We start from the raw sequence: 17,814 nt of genomic DNA on the forward strand, positions 1-17,814 counted from the left end.
CAGCAGCTGTAAGAGAAGGGACAGATACGACAGAAACAGCTCTGAGGACATTAAGGTAGGTGGAGAAGGAAGGGGAAGCCGTGCTCCAGATGCCAGAGCAGAGATTGCCCTGCAACACATGTAAAAAACCACAGTAGAACAAATATTCAAGCTGCATCCTGTGGAGGACCCTACACAGGTGGACATGTCCTCGATGAAGCCACAGCCCAGGGAGAACAGCCCACACAGCAGGAGGTTCCTAGCAGGACCTGCAGTGCCTGGGAGAACCACATCCTTATGGCAATCTCTTCCGAAAGGACTGCACCATACACAGACCTGTGTTCTTAAAAGATTGTATCCTGTGGGAAGTGCCTATACAGAAATAAGGGACTGAGAGAGTAGCAGAGAAGAGCCTTCACAGACTGATCACAACCCATATCCCTATGGAGAGAACCCTCACTTTTCTTTGAAAGCCAGATTTTAAAAAGGTTAAACACTAGTAGCTCTACCACTCGACCATTTTTGCAAATGTCTGTTTCTCCTTAAAGAATGATGAGAAGACTGAACATATCACAAAGATTTTTGTTTAAAGATTAACAGATTTTAAAATAAATGCATGAGGAAAAGGCTTCACCAAGAATATATCGGAGAAATGAAACAAATAAGATTAGAGTATTACATAATGTACTTTGTAAGTATATTAGCAGAATACATTCAGGTCAGGAAGGTGCAAGCCAGCCTCAGCCTGCACTTTAAGAACTGGCTGTATTATAACTTGACTTGCTCATTTGTCTTCCAAAGCTTCCAGAAAATCTTTAAAACCTGAATACAGTCAACATAGCATACTATCATCTATAAAATAAGTTTCCAGATGTTTGGGTACCCTCAGTTATTAGATTATTGAGAGGAAACTCCAACTCCTAACATATGGTTAGCAATACTAGAAATTCTGTCACATCATGAATAATAGCATGACATTATACAGGAAGCACTTGCTTCTTGGTGCATTTGCATCTGTACTTCCATAGTACATAGCTAATTAAAACAGCAATCACAACAAGTGGATCTATTAAGACACTAATCCACTAAGCTGAAACACAAATGCACAGAAGAGAAGAAACTGTTGAGAAACAGAACACCAGAAGCACACTTACCTAAATTTAAGAAATCTGAGCTGGAAGAAGGTGGAAGTGAACTTTGTGTGGAAGGAACTGTATTAGCTGTAGATGTTGAGGTTGGATTAAGGAAGTCCCCAAAGAGGTCTGGACCAGACAGGGCTTGATTCTCTGAGCTTGACGACATTGTGAATGGGTCAAATGGATCGGCTAAAAAAGAAGCAGAAAACAAAATTATCTCATGACAAACTGGAGAATAAATGAGGCTGAAAAAACCTTACTCCTCTGAGGGCATAGACAAGAAGCAAAATTCATGCTAGTAACTGCAGCAGCCTTCTATGAATTTTGGCTGTGTGGCAAAGAGTAACCATCTATTCCTTCCTCTAGACAAATGAACTTTCACATGGTACAGCCATACATAATATAAACAGCTATGTCTTCTAACAAAAGCAGCAAGACTGCATACGATTCAACAACATTATTATTTTCATCCATTTAAGACACATCTTAAGTTTGCGTGACCATCTGAGACACAGAAGAATTGCATTTTTTAAATACTCTATAATGTCAAATCTGCAACAGATTTGAAGAAAATGGACTATGACACTATTAAAAAGAATATGAAGTAAAACATTCATACTACCATTCAGACTTGAAGGCATTGGCGATTCTGGGGCAGAAACACGTCAACCCAAGAATGAAAACCAATAGAAGTAAGACTTCAGCAGGTCTCTAGTGATCCCAATGAAGAAAAAACTAACTGGAAGAGTATTTATAGTCAGCATGGAGTAACATGTGACAGTCAGATGGAATCAGGGCTTTAGATATTCCTGTTTCTGCTGCCCTCTAGGGTCAAAACCCCTGAAGAGCCCAGGGAGTCCTGCCAGATTCACTCAGAAGCTGAAGAGAAGGAATAATCCTGCTGTAATACCTCAGCACATCCTCAGGTAATGACAACACTTTACAGGGCTCAACAACATTTCAAGCAAATTTACTATAGCATCACACATAAACAAAACCTCAAGTTTGTTATGCAAGCCAAAATACAACAGTGGCCAAATATTCTCACTTCTGCAAGTATCTTTCTTAATACAATTAATAACATTGAATGAGAATGACTACAAGAATGAGATATATACATGACTACTTATCAGATATTTCATGCAATAGGCATGGCTAAAGAAAGATAACATAATTAATGTTTCCTTTTATAGAATTCTAACTATGTAAAAATGGTAAATTACAATTATTCTTCCCTGACCACTAGAACAAAGTTTAATAGTAAATTTCCTCAAAACAAGAAAACATGTTAAACCATCTAAATGCTCTGTGAAAAATACTTCTAGTTGTCTATAAATGAAAGCTTTTAGTACCTATGAATTATCTTTCTGCAAACAAACAAAATCTTGTAATGGTTTTCCAGCTTATGCAAGTAATATTCCCAGAAATCTTACCATTAACTTTAGGGAGAGAACTGTTATTCCCATAAAGTGACAAAAAGATGAGTATCCACTGGTAAGAGGAACAGAATCTCTGAAGTAAAATACCTTGCTTAAATACCAAATAGACAGCACTATGTAGCATTCTCTTTAAGGACACTGACTTGTCAACAACATTAGTAAAACCAGCAAGAAAACATCTTTTAGCAGTATCATTATCCTACTGGTTTGAACAATAATCTACAGGATTTCCAGCTGCTCAGCAGTCTTATGTGATTAACACTTAAAAATCACACAGACATTTGACCTAAGCAGCACACCTCTATACATCTAATGCCATTGCTTTACCTAAAGTTCAAGTTACGACAAGTCTATGCCTTAAAAAGGAAAGTCATGGATTTAGAAAAGGATCTAGCATGCAACATTCATATGGAAAAGCTAAGAATTCCTTAAGATACTGAGTTCCCTTGAAATGCAAAATTTGATACTTTTCTATTTATAGAATTTAAAGTTAACAGGATGCTGGCAACATAACAGAATATCTGGGTAACCTACAGGAACTTCTCTCCTTCATGCAGAAGTAACACCTGATCTACTCAGTCTTGCTACAGACAAGTCTTCACCATTCACTATCTTGAAACACAGTACTTATTTTCTAAGCACAATGCAAGCAGCAGTTTTCACGTGTTGTCCAGGTGACAAGTACTGATATTAAACTCACATACCTGAAGACACAGCTGCTGCTGAAGATGAACTCTGAGTAGCAGCTGGATGCTGACTGCTGAAAAAGAAATCTGTTCCTTGTCCCAGAAGATCTCCAGTGTGCTCGTTTGAAACCTGTGACACACTGCTCACAAACAGATTGTTCAACAAGTCAGCATTACTTGATGACGAGTTTATTTCTGAGATAGGTTGTTTCTGTTCTGCTGAAATATCAGAGTCTAGTCCCAGCAAGTCTACATTCTCTTCAGGGAGAGATTTTTGTAACAGTGCAGATGGTGCTTCAAAACTGGCTTCAAAAAGCAACTCTCCTTCTGGAGTAGAGTCTTTCTCATCAACAATTACTGCACTTCCTTCATCTGGAAATGTTGGGAACTCCTCATCTGAAGGATCACTCTCTTCCCTGTCATCAGACAGCTGAACACAATCATTTTTAGATGAGCTGTCTTCTATTCCACTTTCTGGAGTTTTTCCTTCTTCAATAGAAAAAAAAAAAAAAAAGAGTAACATCTTTAAATAATGAGCATTATTCTTCTGACTAGGGTAAGAGAAACTTTCATGGTGACATCATATGAAGTTAATTCCTAACTAACTAAAACTCATATAACAACTGATGAAAAAGGAACTACATGCTGCCTGCCACCTCTTTGTACAGGTCAGAAAAAGCAGCAGTTGACTACCATATTTGCCACTCCACAAAGGTAGGCATTACAAATTTTTCTCAAAATGAGACTGACTTGGACATTCACCTCAGATCACTATGTCTCTTAGAGCTTACAAGATTTCTCAGTAACTGCTGTACTCAGTAAAAGCATAAGGAGCTGCTGACATTTTTAACAACAAAGCAGCAACCAGAAAAGGGAGTAAAAAATGTGCTATAAAATTACATTTTCTTAGTCCTACTTACTGATCTGGACCCCACAGGCTAGTCTACTTTGTTTCCTCTGTTCCTCAGCCAAAGTGGGGCTGTGGGAGTGAAAAGCTTCCTTGCAGACCTTTAAGGTTAAGATTTTTACAGAAAAAGAAAAATTTAGCTCAGCATTTAAGTTATACTCAACACCAAACCCCCTTACTTGGTGTTTATCCAAATGAAGCAGAATAACCGCTTGTTATTCTGCAGAGCTCACTCTTTAAATAGCTTTTCCTCATGGTTAACGAATTAGAGAGTTTTGCTACCTAAGAAGGCTTAAGCATTCACTGGAAGGCATACAAGACAAACATAAACCACACAGGACTTCAGAGGAAAACCTGTACCTTTCCAGTCCAGGGAGTGAAAGAAGTTGTTTGCATCAGTACTACCGCTGTGCGGGGATTCTGTATCAGTAGGTGCACTTTCTGAAGACTGCTCCAACTGGGATGCCTCTGCTTCATACTGTGCAGTTGAACCTGGCTGTCTAGGCAACTCTGGTTTCCCTATAAAACATAATTTAAGCCAGAGCCCTTAGAGAGAAACTTCTCAATCCTCCACATGGCAGCTGATACTTGTCTTTCAAGCTGACTGCTGTAGGAAGACAATTATCTCCAATCTATTGCTCTGCAAGTGCAAATACCTGCCCCCACCATCTTTGAAATTAGCATTAACTTCTTTTCAACTGCAAAAACTGATAAAACCCAATTTTGAACTAGGACATTAAATCAGAATCATAGAGTAAAACTCAAGCATTCTATTTACATTTGTAGGAGAATGTAATTAACACCTCACTTGTACCAACCATCCCCTAAAACACTCAAGAGCTATGCAATAAGAGACGTAGTAACACTCAAGAGCTATGCAATAAGAGACAGAAAAACGCAAATGCAGTAGTAGAAAAACCCAGAATATGCAAAACCACTGAAGAACATGGAGTGGGTAAAAAAGGGGTGGTACACTGTATGATGCTATTAACTGCTTCTTATATTTCTTATTTTACTGAAATGAGGTATTAAGTGATTCTTGTGTAAGATTCAGTTGCACTGTTACCTACTGCTGTATCACCTCTCAAAACCCTAGTTTCCTCGAGACAAATGAAGAAGACTTCCTAAATTAGTCAATATTCATCCACTGTTTGAAAAAAATGGATGGATGGATGGATGGATGGATGGATGGATGGATGGATGGATGGATGGATGGATGGATGGATGGATGGGAGAAACCTATTTGTCCAAATTTAAATACACAACTGGTAGAGCACTTTTTCATTCTCCTTCCACGTTCTCAGTTGTAGCTTAGAGATGCTGAAAACATAGTCTGTCTCAGAAAACACACATAAAAGATCATAACTGATGAAAGAGTAAATTCAATTTTAATGGCAAGGTTTGTTTTTTTTTTTTAAATCAGTTCACAGCGCTTACTTTTGTCCTATTCCCTTCCCACCAGTCTTAAGAAATACTTTCAGCGTAATTTGAAATCCTTACATTTCCTGTACCAATCAGAAAATGGAAGCCATTAAGAAAATAAGAGTAAGTTTTACAGAGCCCCGTCATCAATGACGATGTAAAGCTAAACACCTTAGCTTTAGAGAGCTGATAGTTGTGTTCACAGAATGATTAAGCTAAGTTAAATAGAAAACAACCTAAATCATAATACAAACAACACATACCCTGCTTAAAAGAAAAAAAGGCCAGCAGCAACACTCTTGTATGAAAAGAAATGTACTTGACAGCACAGGGTAAGATCTCATGTATAACTAAAATCACCATAGTAATCTTTGTCATGCTTCTTTATCCTTGAAACACAGAGAAGGCTTAAGAGCCTGAATGAAAATGTCAAAGCTAATCACTGATACCAGGAGAAGAAGAAAGATACTGAACAGCACTAACTGCAACTAATGCAGGCATCTACAGATAAAGATAAATACAGATGATAAAATAGTGTCTGCTGGAACATATTAGGAAAAGAGCAGGAAATTAATTACAACATTACATGGCTATGCATAAAAATGTTGATAAAAACATTCTTAGCTAAAACCAATTGTGAGGAATGCTCACATAATTTTAAATTAAGTTATACTGGTGCCAGTTTAGCCAAATAAATCCCATTCAAGACATTGTGCCTACAAATACTGACTGTTCTAATTCCATTTGCTAGAAGTCCCTCCCTGCAAATGGCCTATTCATAGCTTTGTAAGCTATGAAACCAAGCACAAGTAAGCACAGTAGAAGTAAGACAGGTATAATTATAATCCTCATTCCTGGAGGATAACTTAAGCTCCTCCATACAATGCATATTTTAAACTGATATTTACAGTTAAATTTTTACTGATTTCTTTCAATTAATGGAACATCAAAAATTAAACAAAAGCCTCAAACACTATGTACACTGAAAACCTTCTCACATTCTCTAGTTTTTCAATAGATTCATTACCAAATTTTGATAAAATCTCTTGCTGTTCCTCTCGGGTGGAGAAGAGGATCTTGGGATTCAGTCCCTTTATATTCATGTTATCCCAAGGCGGCTGTTCACAGCTGGGCCTGTCTCTGGGCTCCACCTCTACTTCAAGATTGACTTGAAATAAATCAGGGTATTTCTCTTGTATGTCACAGGCATCCAGATCATATCTGTAAAGACACAGACAAGAAGTTTCTTGATGCTGATGGCTAACTGGATTAGATCTATTGCAGTCCAAAACAAAACTCCAAAGCAATTAGAATAAGACATTAAAAATGCTGTATTTGTTTACTTTTCCCATTTTAAACAGGTAGTATTTTTTTACATTGTTTGTATCATGAACAAAACATTTTCTTTCCTTAAGGTGAGTAAACAAAACACTCTTATTGCAATCAAAGTAATCTAATTCCTGCACTGACTATATTTCCTAGCCCTAGCATATGTTGATATTTGGCAGGTTAAGCAGTTTCAAAGACAACTTCTTCCAGTCTCCTACAAAAAGGTGTCAACATACTTGGCAAATTTCACTGTAGTGGCATTTCGGGGCACAAAGCCTGTATGGAACTGAATTTGAAACATCTTCATTGAAGCCATCTGTTGAAAACAAGAAACAGGAAACCGTATAAATCCACATAAACAGTATGTATAGTGTTCTGTCTTTAACATAATGCAAAGTATTACCAGTATTAAAATATTTTGGAGTACTTGCTTTGCTACAAAAATTTCCATTTAATTACAGGTGTACTTTATCTTGAAAGATTTAAATGCACTTGAGACAGAACATAAATAGATCTATTACTAGCACTAACAAACCAAAAGACCTTTAGTCAGGTATGTTTCATCACTAACCTCAAAACAGACTATCAAAGTCTAAAGTATTTCCAGATCCTGTTCTGGAGGCTAAAATTGTATGACCCTTGCTCCTTTTCAGAATAGCATATGCTCAGAAAAATCCATTGTGCAATATGCCAACCAAGAAATATATGTACGTCACGTACAAAGGAATAGATTTAAAACAGTTTTAAACATACCACAATTAAAAGGACACTTCAGAAGCCATGCAAGGAGGGTTTTTTTGTGCAACTTCAAGTCAGCCATTCATTCCAGACAGAATTGTAGGGCTTTTGTGGACTGACTCATTTTTATCACTCAACTTTCACAGAAAAACTACTTTCTCATGCCTGATGGGAATACAACTGTCCAGAAAATGCTACTATAGAATATTCAGGTAGCTCCTGATCTTGCACAAATCCTAATTACAGCTTACTGATCAATGTAGCCTGTATTTGTTTCCTAGCATTAGTCACAACACCTGTGATATAGTCTTGCCAGTCCTTACAAAGAAGTCATGCAGTAGTAGGCCAGAAAATATGATATAACACAACTGAATTACGAAAGCTTTTCTTGTAAATGAGTATTTACCAAACATCATAGCCAGAAACCAAATAATACAAAAAGCATTGCCACAGATTAAGGGGGCGTTGATCCTTCCCCTCTATTCAGCACCAGTGAAGCCTCATCTGTAACTGCAATGCCCAGTGCTGGGCTCCTGAGTACAAGAGAGACATGGACACACTGGAGAGAGCTCCCCTGATTCTTCAGTCCCTACCATCATTTTCCTAGAAGATAAACTGAACTCTCTCTCTAATTAGCTGGCAGAAAGTTGAAGACATTCATAACACCCAGCTCTAAACAGAGGAGAAATCTTGAAATGTGGTGGTTAATCTCTGTAAGAGATCTGCAGAGCACTTTAGGGGCAATTTACAGCACATAAAACTAAGGACACATTGAATATTGTTCCATCAAACCTCCAAACCCAGATCATCACACACACTGTTGATGTGTCATGCATTATAGCTGACAGCTGAGAAAATTCTAGTATTTTCTATCAGTGAACAGATGCCAGAAAAACCACATCAAAGAAACTCTATCATGAATAAAAGTGATGTGGTACAAGGAGTATAACCTAACCTTGGCTAAATTTTGTCAGTTTTGTGCTTTTCTCCTGATGACCTTGAACCATACAGTAGTTGTTTTTGCACATCAAGGAATCATTTCACTGAGTTTTTAGTTTTAAGGTATTCTGGAAGGTCTTGTTGAACATGACAAAATTTGATACCTTCCTACTCACAAAGCAGAAAAAAAAAACCCAGGGGGAAAACAATTTCAGTAAACGCTAACTATGTATGAATACACGTGTATGTCCCACATGTACTGAAACAGGCTGAAAAACTGTCTTATCAATTTCCACAAACCTCCAAGCTCTAAACTTTGTGCTATCTGTCCTTATATTTTACATGGATTTCCAAGTTTAATTGGGTTACTTATCTGGAGAAAAGAAGAACACGCCTCTCTTTTAAAAAAATTTGAAGACAGGCTTCATTAACAAGTTTTTTGTGGTCTTGCAATACATTTGCATCCACAGTTGAATTAAGAAAGGAAATATGCATTCTCCCTAGCAGGACAAAGACATGTAAGAAAATCAGCTACAAAAACTGAACCTGACTTTAGAAATAGGCTGTAAAACCAAATGGATTTTTCTGGCCTGTTTTGTACAGGCAATCTCTGGAATCCCACTTTTCTGCTGAGTGGTATTTTTCCTTTGTTTGCAGTTTGTGCGCAGAGAATTAAAAAGTTCTGGCTTGTGCAACTGAACAGATAGTAATTGCTGCCTCAAAGAAATCTGGCTGGGGACTTTCTTTACAAACATAACAATTATCAGTACAGAAGTACTTTCCAGAAATGCTTACAAAAGCATCTACATGTACAGCATTATGAGTGGACATAGTCAGAAGGCTTGAAAATGTTGAATTTACAAATGAATGAAAACCTCAAACACTTCTCCAAACAAAGAATAGTAAATAAAGCAAAGTATTCAGTAGATAACTAGTAAGTTACAAAACTGCAACCAAAAAAAACCACGTCTTCCATTCAGACTCCTAAATTAATCATTACCTTGGCTTGTAGTCGTCCTCCTAGAGTTGACCTGGCATGATAGATCACAATGAGAACATCTCCTTGGACTGTTATACCCAATGGGATTACTGCTTTACCATCTTCAATTTTGAACTCCCTAAAGGAAAAAAGAAAACATAACCAGAGTCAATTCAGTTTAAAAAGAGATTAAATAGTGTATTACTTTAGATTTAGCCTGCTTTCTCCAAGGTTTTCAGTAGCTGAAAAGGTACAAGGACTTCAGTATTCTCCCATTTTTCTTGTCTATTATTACCCACATCCAGCAGTGTTAGTACCATTTGCAACTGTGCCGACACCAGAGCTGTACAGGGGCTAATAATCAGTCACCTCACAGCTGCCATGTCTGGGGGATCCTTACGGTTTCCATGACTGAGACACGGTGTTATGCTCAGCACAAGTACATCAGGGATCAATGTTCCCAGTGTTACATCACATGGAGTGAGAAGAGAGTCTTGCTCACTGCCTCACAGTGTCCAGTGTGCCACCCCACCATCACCCCCACTGTTCTGCAAGACCAGCTAATGTAACAACCACATTCACGATTCACCTTTTGAGATCAGCTAAAAGGGGACAGAGGATTCTAGAAACACATAAATGCTAGAAAAACATAACCTGCTGTTTCAGAGTAAGTCATAATCTGTACTTACTTCATTTTGTCATATTCCTGGGAGGTAGTGGTTATTCTCTCATCTCCCACATAAACCTCACAAAAAGGCCTGCAGCCATTACGCTGCTTACTGAAAAGCGGAACGGGAGTCATGACAATTGATCTGACCAGGATAGGCTTGCTGTGAGGAATAATGGGTTCTTCAGCCATCATGTCACACATGTACTCAATGTATCTGCCAAAACCAGATGGTACTCATTTAGTCAGAGCACAAAATTCTAAGAACCGAGTGAACACATAAGCAAGTTACTTCTTACCCAGTCACTAAGCATTGTTAACAGTGAAACAATGGGAACACTTACCACCACCCCCAGCAAACAGATTTTCAAATCTGACAGAATGACACTAAAGGAACTATAGCTTTACATACTTGTAAAATAAACTAGTCTCTATTTCAAAAGGTCTTAAAATACTAATCTAGGAGAAGTATTAATTTTGTATCTTATACATGATGGCTCACTCAAATCTTCCTAAAGGCTTTAAATTTGTCCTGATTATTATAAATAATTTTGTGGAGAATTCCTTTAAGTATACATGAAGTAAATGTGTACAAAAACATAATCTGTAATTTATACTGAACTAATACTTTATTTCCCATCCTTCAAAATCTAATCCATTTTTTAGGAAATACCCTTACTACCAGTGTCACTTGTGATTCATACTTTATAGTTATAAGATCTATCAAATTAAGTCAAATAAACAGTTTAAAACATTTGTCAAAGTATATGCAAGTCACCTCTGCATGCACTCCAAAAAAAAAAGCACTACTTTTTACCCAATTGACAAAGATAATTTCTGGTGTTCCCTCAGAGCTTGCAGTGCTCAGACATAATAAAACCTATTGTAATAAACTAGGAAACATGAAATAAGTCTCACACATGTGGAAGAGGATTTTATAATTAAGAAAGCATTCAAAAGCTCTGCATACCCTTGTCTTCACTCCTGACACTTCTTCACCACAGGATATACTTGACCCATTTCTGATGGGTACTTACAGGCTCAGAAAATTCAGAACCACCTTTAGTTCACGATACAGCAAAGTACTTGGAAAAACAGATGCTTGAAAACAGACATTACTGAAATAATTTATCTTTCTAAAGACATCCTATACCATATTGAGAATACTCTACTTGCTTCAAGAGTACCTTACCTTTTATGAGAAGGCCAAATGCCAGGTGGACAGCGTTTCATACTGAACATATAAACAGCAGCTTCAGCAGTAGTGAAGAGACGACAAAAACACAGAAAAGAACAGACTACAACAGCAGATGCTGCTCTTCCATCCTAGTAAAAAAAAAAAAAAAAAAGGTAGCTTTGTAGTAAAACTAGTGGAAAAAGCATTATCCAAGTATCCAAGTTACTGAAGAGCACCCCATTATGTATTCTATATCCTATCATTATTTAATGTCATGATGTTCAAAGTCTAGTCCCATTGATTTGAAGTTTGAAGTTTGTAGCTTAGTGTGAAAGGTTTTCATTTAACTTCGACATCATACAAAAGATATTACATAATACTTTCTTGTTCAAATGTGAATAACTACTTTAGCTTAACACTATTTGAAATTTTCAGTTTATATTCTTTACCTTACTGTCACTAATACCTATTTTTTAGGTTTGTTTCCTGGCTGCTATCTGAAATCCCAGAACACTGCTACTTTTGACTGACAGCCATGGACTTCTGCTGCAAGAAAAGTACAAAGACTCAGAAGAACTAAACCACACTAAACTCTTTAGACTTCTGTCTAAAACTGTTAAGAGCTTGCCAAGAAACAAAGAGAAATAGATTAAAACAGAGATTTTTTCTGCAAGAATCCCTGCTACACACATATCCCAGATACATCCCTGTATCATAAAAGGCAGAAGATTTGAAAGAGATAATGGTTGACAGAAGAGGACTTCTCCAGGTTTGTTGGCTAGCATCATGGAATAGAATTTTTACCATTCATTTCTTAAAGTTCTGGTGTACACTGTACATCTGACACAAAGCCATGTAAATACAAAAGTTTGCCTCACATGTGAGGAAAATAAATGAGTTGAGTACCTTGAACAAAACACTTCAAGGGAAAGATGTTACAAAAACTGGTGCTAAATCATCACATCTGCTTCTTACCTACTTGACCAGCAATCAGTGATACCGAGGTAGTAGAATTCTGTATTATTCTGTATTATTGCATTAATACAGAATTAGATGCCTAACCTTACAACAGCACTGAAAATTATACTGGCTTTCAGGAGGTGACATCAACTTGCTTTCTACTTTCAAAACACTACATAACTCACAAATATGGTTTGTCAGATTAACAAATCCTGGTTTTGACTCTGATAGTGATATTCCTTATTGATGGCTATACCATATCCCCAGACGGGTTTTGAATGCTTTCCAGCAGCATTGCAAGTATATACATAGCCATGTTTCATTTTTTACTCTGCAGCAAAATAAGAATGTCAAAATTTCACATGCAATTCTCTTAAACAAATGCAAGAGTGACCTAATTTTCAAATTCATTCCTCTCCCTACCATGTTTAACATAAGGTGGCTCTATAGACAGTTTTATGGCTTTTTTTGGTTATATCAAAGTTAATAATACTTTGGAGAATAGTGCAATCTACAGAGCAATCTGGTGCTAGCAAAAGCAGGTAAACCAGAAGTCTTATAGTCAGTTTCTGAAATTCTGTGCCTACAGACTCCATTCTAAATGGACAATAATGGGATATGCAGTGTGCACCCATCTATCACACAGAAAACAAAAAAATGGAGCAAATACTGAAAGAGTAGAGCAGTTTTTTCTTTCTTCCAAAGGATACTTTCCCTTAATACTGCCTGTATACTGCCTTCCACTCTAAATGCAAGTAAGTAATGGCTACATTACCAGACCAATTTCCCTAACTACAAAATTGATGCAAGTAACTTCCCTACAACACAGCAGGAAGGAGTTGACTCTGGGGCATCCAGTAAAGAAAGCCAGTAACAACCACAAACTGAATAGATACCAGCACCCTCCTTCACAATTTAAAGTTCTATTGAATAAAACACTTCAGACTTAAACCAATTTCTTACAAGGCAATGCACAATGCAAACATTTTTCTGGTCTTGTTTCAGCCATAAATGCATGTTCTTGCATATGCTATAGAGATTCTGAAGATTTGGTGCTCGTCTTGCTGGCCAGCCACATTCAGAAACCTGCAGTGAAAGAGACAAGAGACGTTGAGAAACAGTATAATACTGACACATATACACAACTTAGATTATGCAAATGTCTACAAGGCAATTTTACACTTGAATGCCACCCTCATGTTGAAATTAAGAAAGACACTCAAGAAAAGCAGTGTTACACAATGTAAACACCTCCTTTTAGAATGAAGTGCAATAAAGCTTCAGTTCTGTCTACAAATCTGCTACACAACAAGTACCAAGAACTCAGATTACTACCTGAAATATTCTTAGAGCAAGGAGTAAAATAAAAGAGCTTTCAACTTAATTTGTGCACACATATTTAAGCAAAAAAAACCCCAAAAAACAAAAAGACACCACCAAGAAAAACCCAAAAAACCCCAACAACAGAAAGATTAGTCTTCTTTTAATATTTGTCCTTTGTTCAAAGAGCTTGAATGGTTCAGTAATATTCCATTTATAATTACAGCTTCAAAACACTAACAAAAAATCAGTTTCACTGCTAAGAATTTATATCCTTAAAATCAATTGTCCAGTAAGGATGCAGGATATGAAACTTGATTCTTGGGGCACTTGTAACACCTGAAGAGTAGATATATTAAGGACCGAGAAGCAAGTTACAAATGAAGCTTTTTGTATTTATTTTTAGTCTCCACTGCAATTGCCAGATATTGACGAAGAAGCAACACGGTCTTCAGTATCAGCAACATGACTTCCTATCTAGATAAAGACAGGGTTACTCTGAGATAAATTACCTGAACTGATTATCACAAAAAACTGTGTTTGTGCCAAGCACAGGAAAAAAGGCTGAAATAAACAGTCTAAGTCTCCCACAACTTTTCATTATACTCTGGTATTTTAATTTAAAAATAAGACCATTTCAGAAAGCATCACTTTGCAAGAGATTTAAATTGCACACTCCTTTGTTAGTGCAAGCTTATGCAAAGTCATCAGTAAACAAAGAAAAGCTAAGGCAAAAAGTCCTTTATATCCCTGTTCACCACAGGATTCAATGTGGGCTTCAGTATACCACAAATATTACAACAGTAGTGTGTGCTGGATACAGCGGGAGTAATTTTCTCCATAGTAACTAAATGAAGCCACGTTTTGTATTTGTGAGGGAACCAGTGTTGATAACACAGGGATTTTTCTTTTATTGGTAAGCATGGCTTAGACAGAGTTAAGATCTTTTCTGCCTCTCACATCACCTCACCAGCAAGCAGGCATGGTGTGCATAAGAAGCAGGGAGGGGACACAGCCAGGACAAGTGACCCCAGCTAACCAAAGGAATATTCCATAACATAGGACTTCATGCTCAACTCATAAATCTGTGGGAAAAAGAATGGAAGGGGAAACATTTAGAGCGATAGCATTTGTCTTCTGAAAGAATCATAATGCATGATGGAGCCCTGCATTCCTGTACACCTGCCTGCCCATGGGAAAATGTGGATAAATTCCTTGTTTTGCTTTGCTTGTCCCTGTGGTTTTTGCTTTACCTATTATACTCCTTTTATTTCAACCCACAAGTTCTCACTTTCACCTTGTGATTCCCTCCCCATTTTCACCAGGGAGGAATAAGCAAGCAGCTTGGGTGCTGGCTGAAGGTAAATCACAACACCGCAAAAGAATCATATTGAAGTGTTGCAGCTTCAGACCAGAACACAGCCTAAAAAAAAGTGTATTCAAAAAAGCAAAAAGTACTGACTTTTTTCCTTTTAATTTACCATTTACTTTCCACTCAAACACTAGGTTTCCTACAAGATGTAACAAAAACAACACTACTTTCTGTTTATTTAGCTGAGTTTTCAGCTCTAGGTGTCCTGACAATTAGGAGAATTATGGATGGTGCTCAAACTCTCAGAGGAACCTATTCCAAAAAGGACTCCAAACTAGCAGAGAAGCTAATTTTAAATCTATCATTAATTTTAACCAAGATTAAAGAAATTTGTAGAAGATCCATACAGACAGAAAACAACAAGAAACCAGTCACATGTAATTTCATAAATCCCTTCTAAGCGAAGTGTCATAATTAAGAATTTTTAGAAGCTGTTTTCCTCTGATCATGTTTAAAGGCTAGCCATAATTACCTTTGGTCAGCATTAAAGTAAATCTAAACTTCTTTAGGTTCCTACAAGGCTGCTCTCAACCAGCACTGAACAATGAAGTTAGTCAGTATTGCTAAACATCTCAATTTCAATAGAAAGGTAAGAATTCCAAATACAATTAGAGTTTCCAAGTAAAGTAACTGCCTTCCTAAATATTCTTAGACAATAGAGTGGTCATGAACCTGTAATGTTTCAACTAATTATGACCTACTATGACTTCTGAACAAAACCAAGATCATATTACCATTCTTAGTACCAACACATCAGAAATACCAGGTGAATAGACACCCCAGACTTGCATAACCAAAAAAATCCATTGGTAAGCAAATTCCCAGTCACAGAATTTATCATTCCGTAAATAGAGACTGATCACTTTGCAGGATGTGGAATAAATCAGTTCACCACATCAGTCTCAGACTTTCCAGCAATCTAGTGCTAAAAAAGAATTGCTGAACATTTTGCTTTGAGGTACCTGCTACAAATAATCATGCAGTAGATTTCCTGTGTAATCAAGCTTTTTTGCCTTCCATCTTGAACAGTCTCTGCCTGAACCTCATATTGAACCACATAAAGAAGCTGATTGCATTCATACAGAGAGGCAGTAATGTCTTCTTTCAAGTGTGACAATACTTTATCTTGTTCACAAGGAAACAAAAGGAAGTGACAGCACTAGAAAGAATACCTTAAATATACCTCACCTCAACATTTTAAGTCAACTCTGGTAACTGAAATAATGCTAAGGATGGCTCTGTATACTAAGGGCCAAAAGGCTTTATTATTCTGTAACAAATAATGGTTCTAGACTCTCTTCTTGGCAGACAGTATTGTGTGGAAGGGGCATGATCCCTACAGAGTGTTAAGGTGCTGGACAACTCACAACACAGTAACAGTCCCAACTGTTGAGCCAGGACAGTTGAGTTTTACTTAGGAGCAAACACTGAAGCCCAGTGTCTTGGCACCTAAAAAGATCTTCTCAATACCTTGTTGCTGAATTAGGCAAATGCCTTCATATTAGTGTCAGAGAAATTGTCAGGAAGGATAATGGAGGCTCAGGTAAGCTACAACAATACTGAAGATGGTGGGAGCAATCAGTCAGCTATGGCTGAGTCATATGGGAATCAAATGGTATGTAGTGGGACAAGGAGAAACTCCACTGAACAGGCTATGCAAATCAGTCACCATGTACTTGATACAGGAAAATGGTAGAATATAGAAGACTCTGACATTTTAGTAAGACTTTCATTACTTTAAGTATTCTTCACTTAAATTTGAAACACATAATGTACATGAGCATGTTTTCAAAGATATTACTATCGTAGAAAAAACAGACTTTAGTCTGCTTAAGATTAGCAAGATTTTTTAAGATTAAAGATTAGTCCACTACCAGTTAAGTTTGGTTTTAAAGCAAGGACAAGGAAAACATAGGTAACTCTTTGTGTTTATACTTACTCTTTTGTCATCGTTTCGATTAACCTACTTTAACCTATTTTACAATAGAAAGCTGAAGGTAGAATGAAAACATTATGTTTCAAGGCCTTTTAGAGAAATACACAAAAACCATACAAACCCTGTTATGGAATCTTGAAGGTCTGTATGTTCTCGGAGAGAGATTGTACACAGCATAATGGCCAGGATGTTTAGAGTCCAGACACAACCGCACATCTTCTATGTTATTTTTGATGGCAGATTCTACACCTTCAGCTGGAAAGGACATCACTGAAGACAGAACAAACAGCAAGTGAATTTTTTCATGTATTAAGAGCAAGGAAAACTTATGTTTAACAAATATATACATATCATACCAGCAATTCTGGAAGTGATGTATGATATATCCAAGTCTCCTTTTGCATAACTGAAAGAGAACACATTGGTTTTAATACTGGGACATACAACCATTCAAGTCGTTAAGTCTAAAGGGCAGATCTCTCAGGTGGCACCCACCACTACAAACAATGTCTCATTTCTTCCATCTGAGGCTTGTTACATTCACATTTATAGGGTTTCAAAACAGAGCTTTCAGAACAGATTCTGTGTTTAAGCAGTTACTCTTTTAAATTAGTCGCACCAAAACCAGCTGTGGGATTTTGTACAGATACCTTTAATCTTTAACTCACTCCACTAGCCCCTGCTCTTACTGATAAAAATGCATTGAAGGGTGTCAGTTTGAAAGCCTAATGATGATACACTAATATCTTTAATGAAGAATATCTCAATGCTTAAAAGAAAGACTACTAGTTGAACATCAAAGTTTAAAATTACATAACTCTTTCATTT

General features: G+C 37.0%; 1 protein-coding gene across 1 annotated transcript in view; it reads right to left on the reverse strand.

Moving 5' to 3' along the window:
• Positions 1-17,814, reverse strand: part of GAK (cyclin G associated kinase) — a 67,881-nt gene that overhangs the window by 19,083 nt on the left and 30,984 nt on the right. The window contains exons 12-22 of the mRNA XM_059837086.1: positions 17,343-17,392; positions 17,108-17,256; positions 13,322-13,444; positions 11,414-11,547; positions 10,244-10,438; positions 9,576-9,693; positions 7,135-7,214; positions 6,597-6,790; positions 4,508-4,666; positions 3,259-3,729; positions 1,134-1,304 (exon numbers count right to left, since the gene is read on the reverse strand). Of these exons, the coding sequence (XP_059693069.1) occupies positions 1,134-1,304; positions 3,259-3,729; positions 4,508-4,666; positions 6,597-6,790; positions 7,135-7,214; positions 9,576-9,693; positions 10,244-10,438; positions 11,414-11,547; positions 13,322-13,444; positions 17,108-17,256; positions 17,343-17,392 (1,844 nt within the window). The remainder of the gene's footprint in view (positions 1-1,133; positions 1,305-3,258; positions 3,730-4,507; positions 4,667-6,596; positions 6,791-7,134; positions 7,215-9,575; positions 9,694-10,243; positions 10,439-11,413; positions 11,548-13,321; positions 13,445-17,107; positions 17,257-17,342; positions 17,393-17,814) is intronic.

Source organism: Haemorhous mexicanus, chromosome Z (assembly GCF_027477595.1).
Source record: "Haemorhous mexicanus isolate bHaeMex1 chromosome Z, bHaeMex1.pri, whole genome shotgun sequence".
NCBI classification, from domain to species: domain Eukaryota; kingdom Metazoa; phylum Chordata; class Aves; order Passeriformes; family Fringillidae; genus Haemorhous; species Haemorhous mexicanus.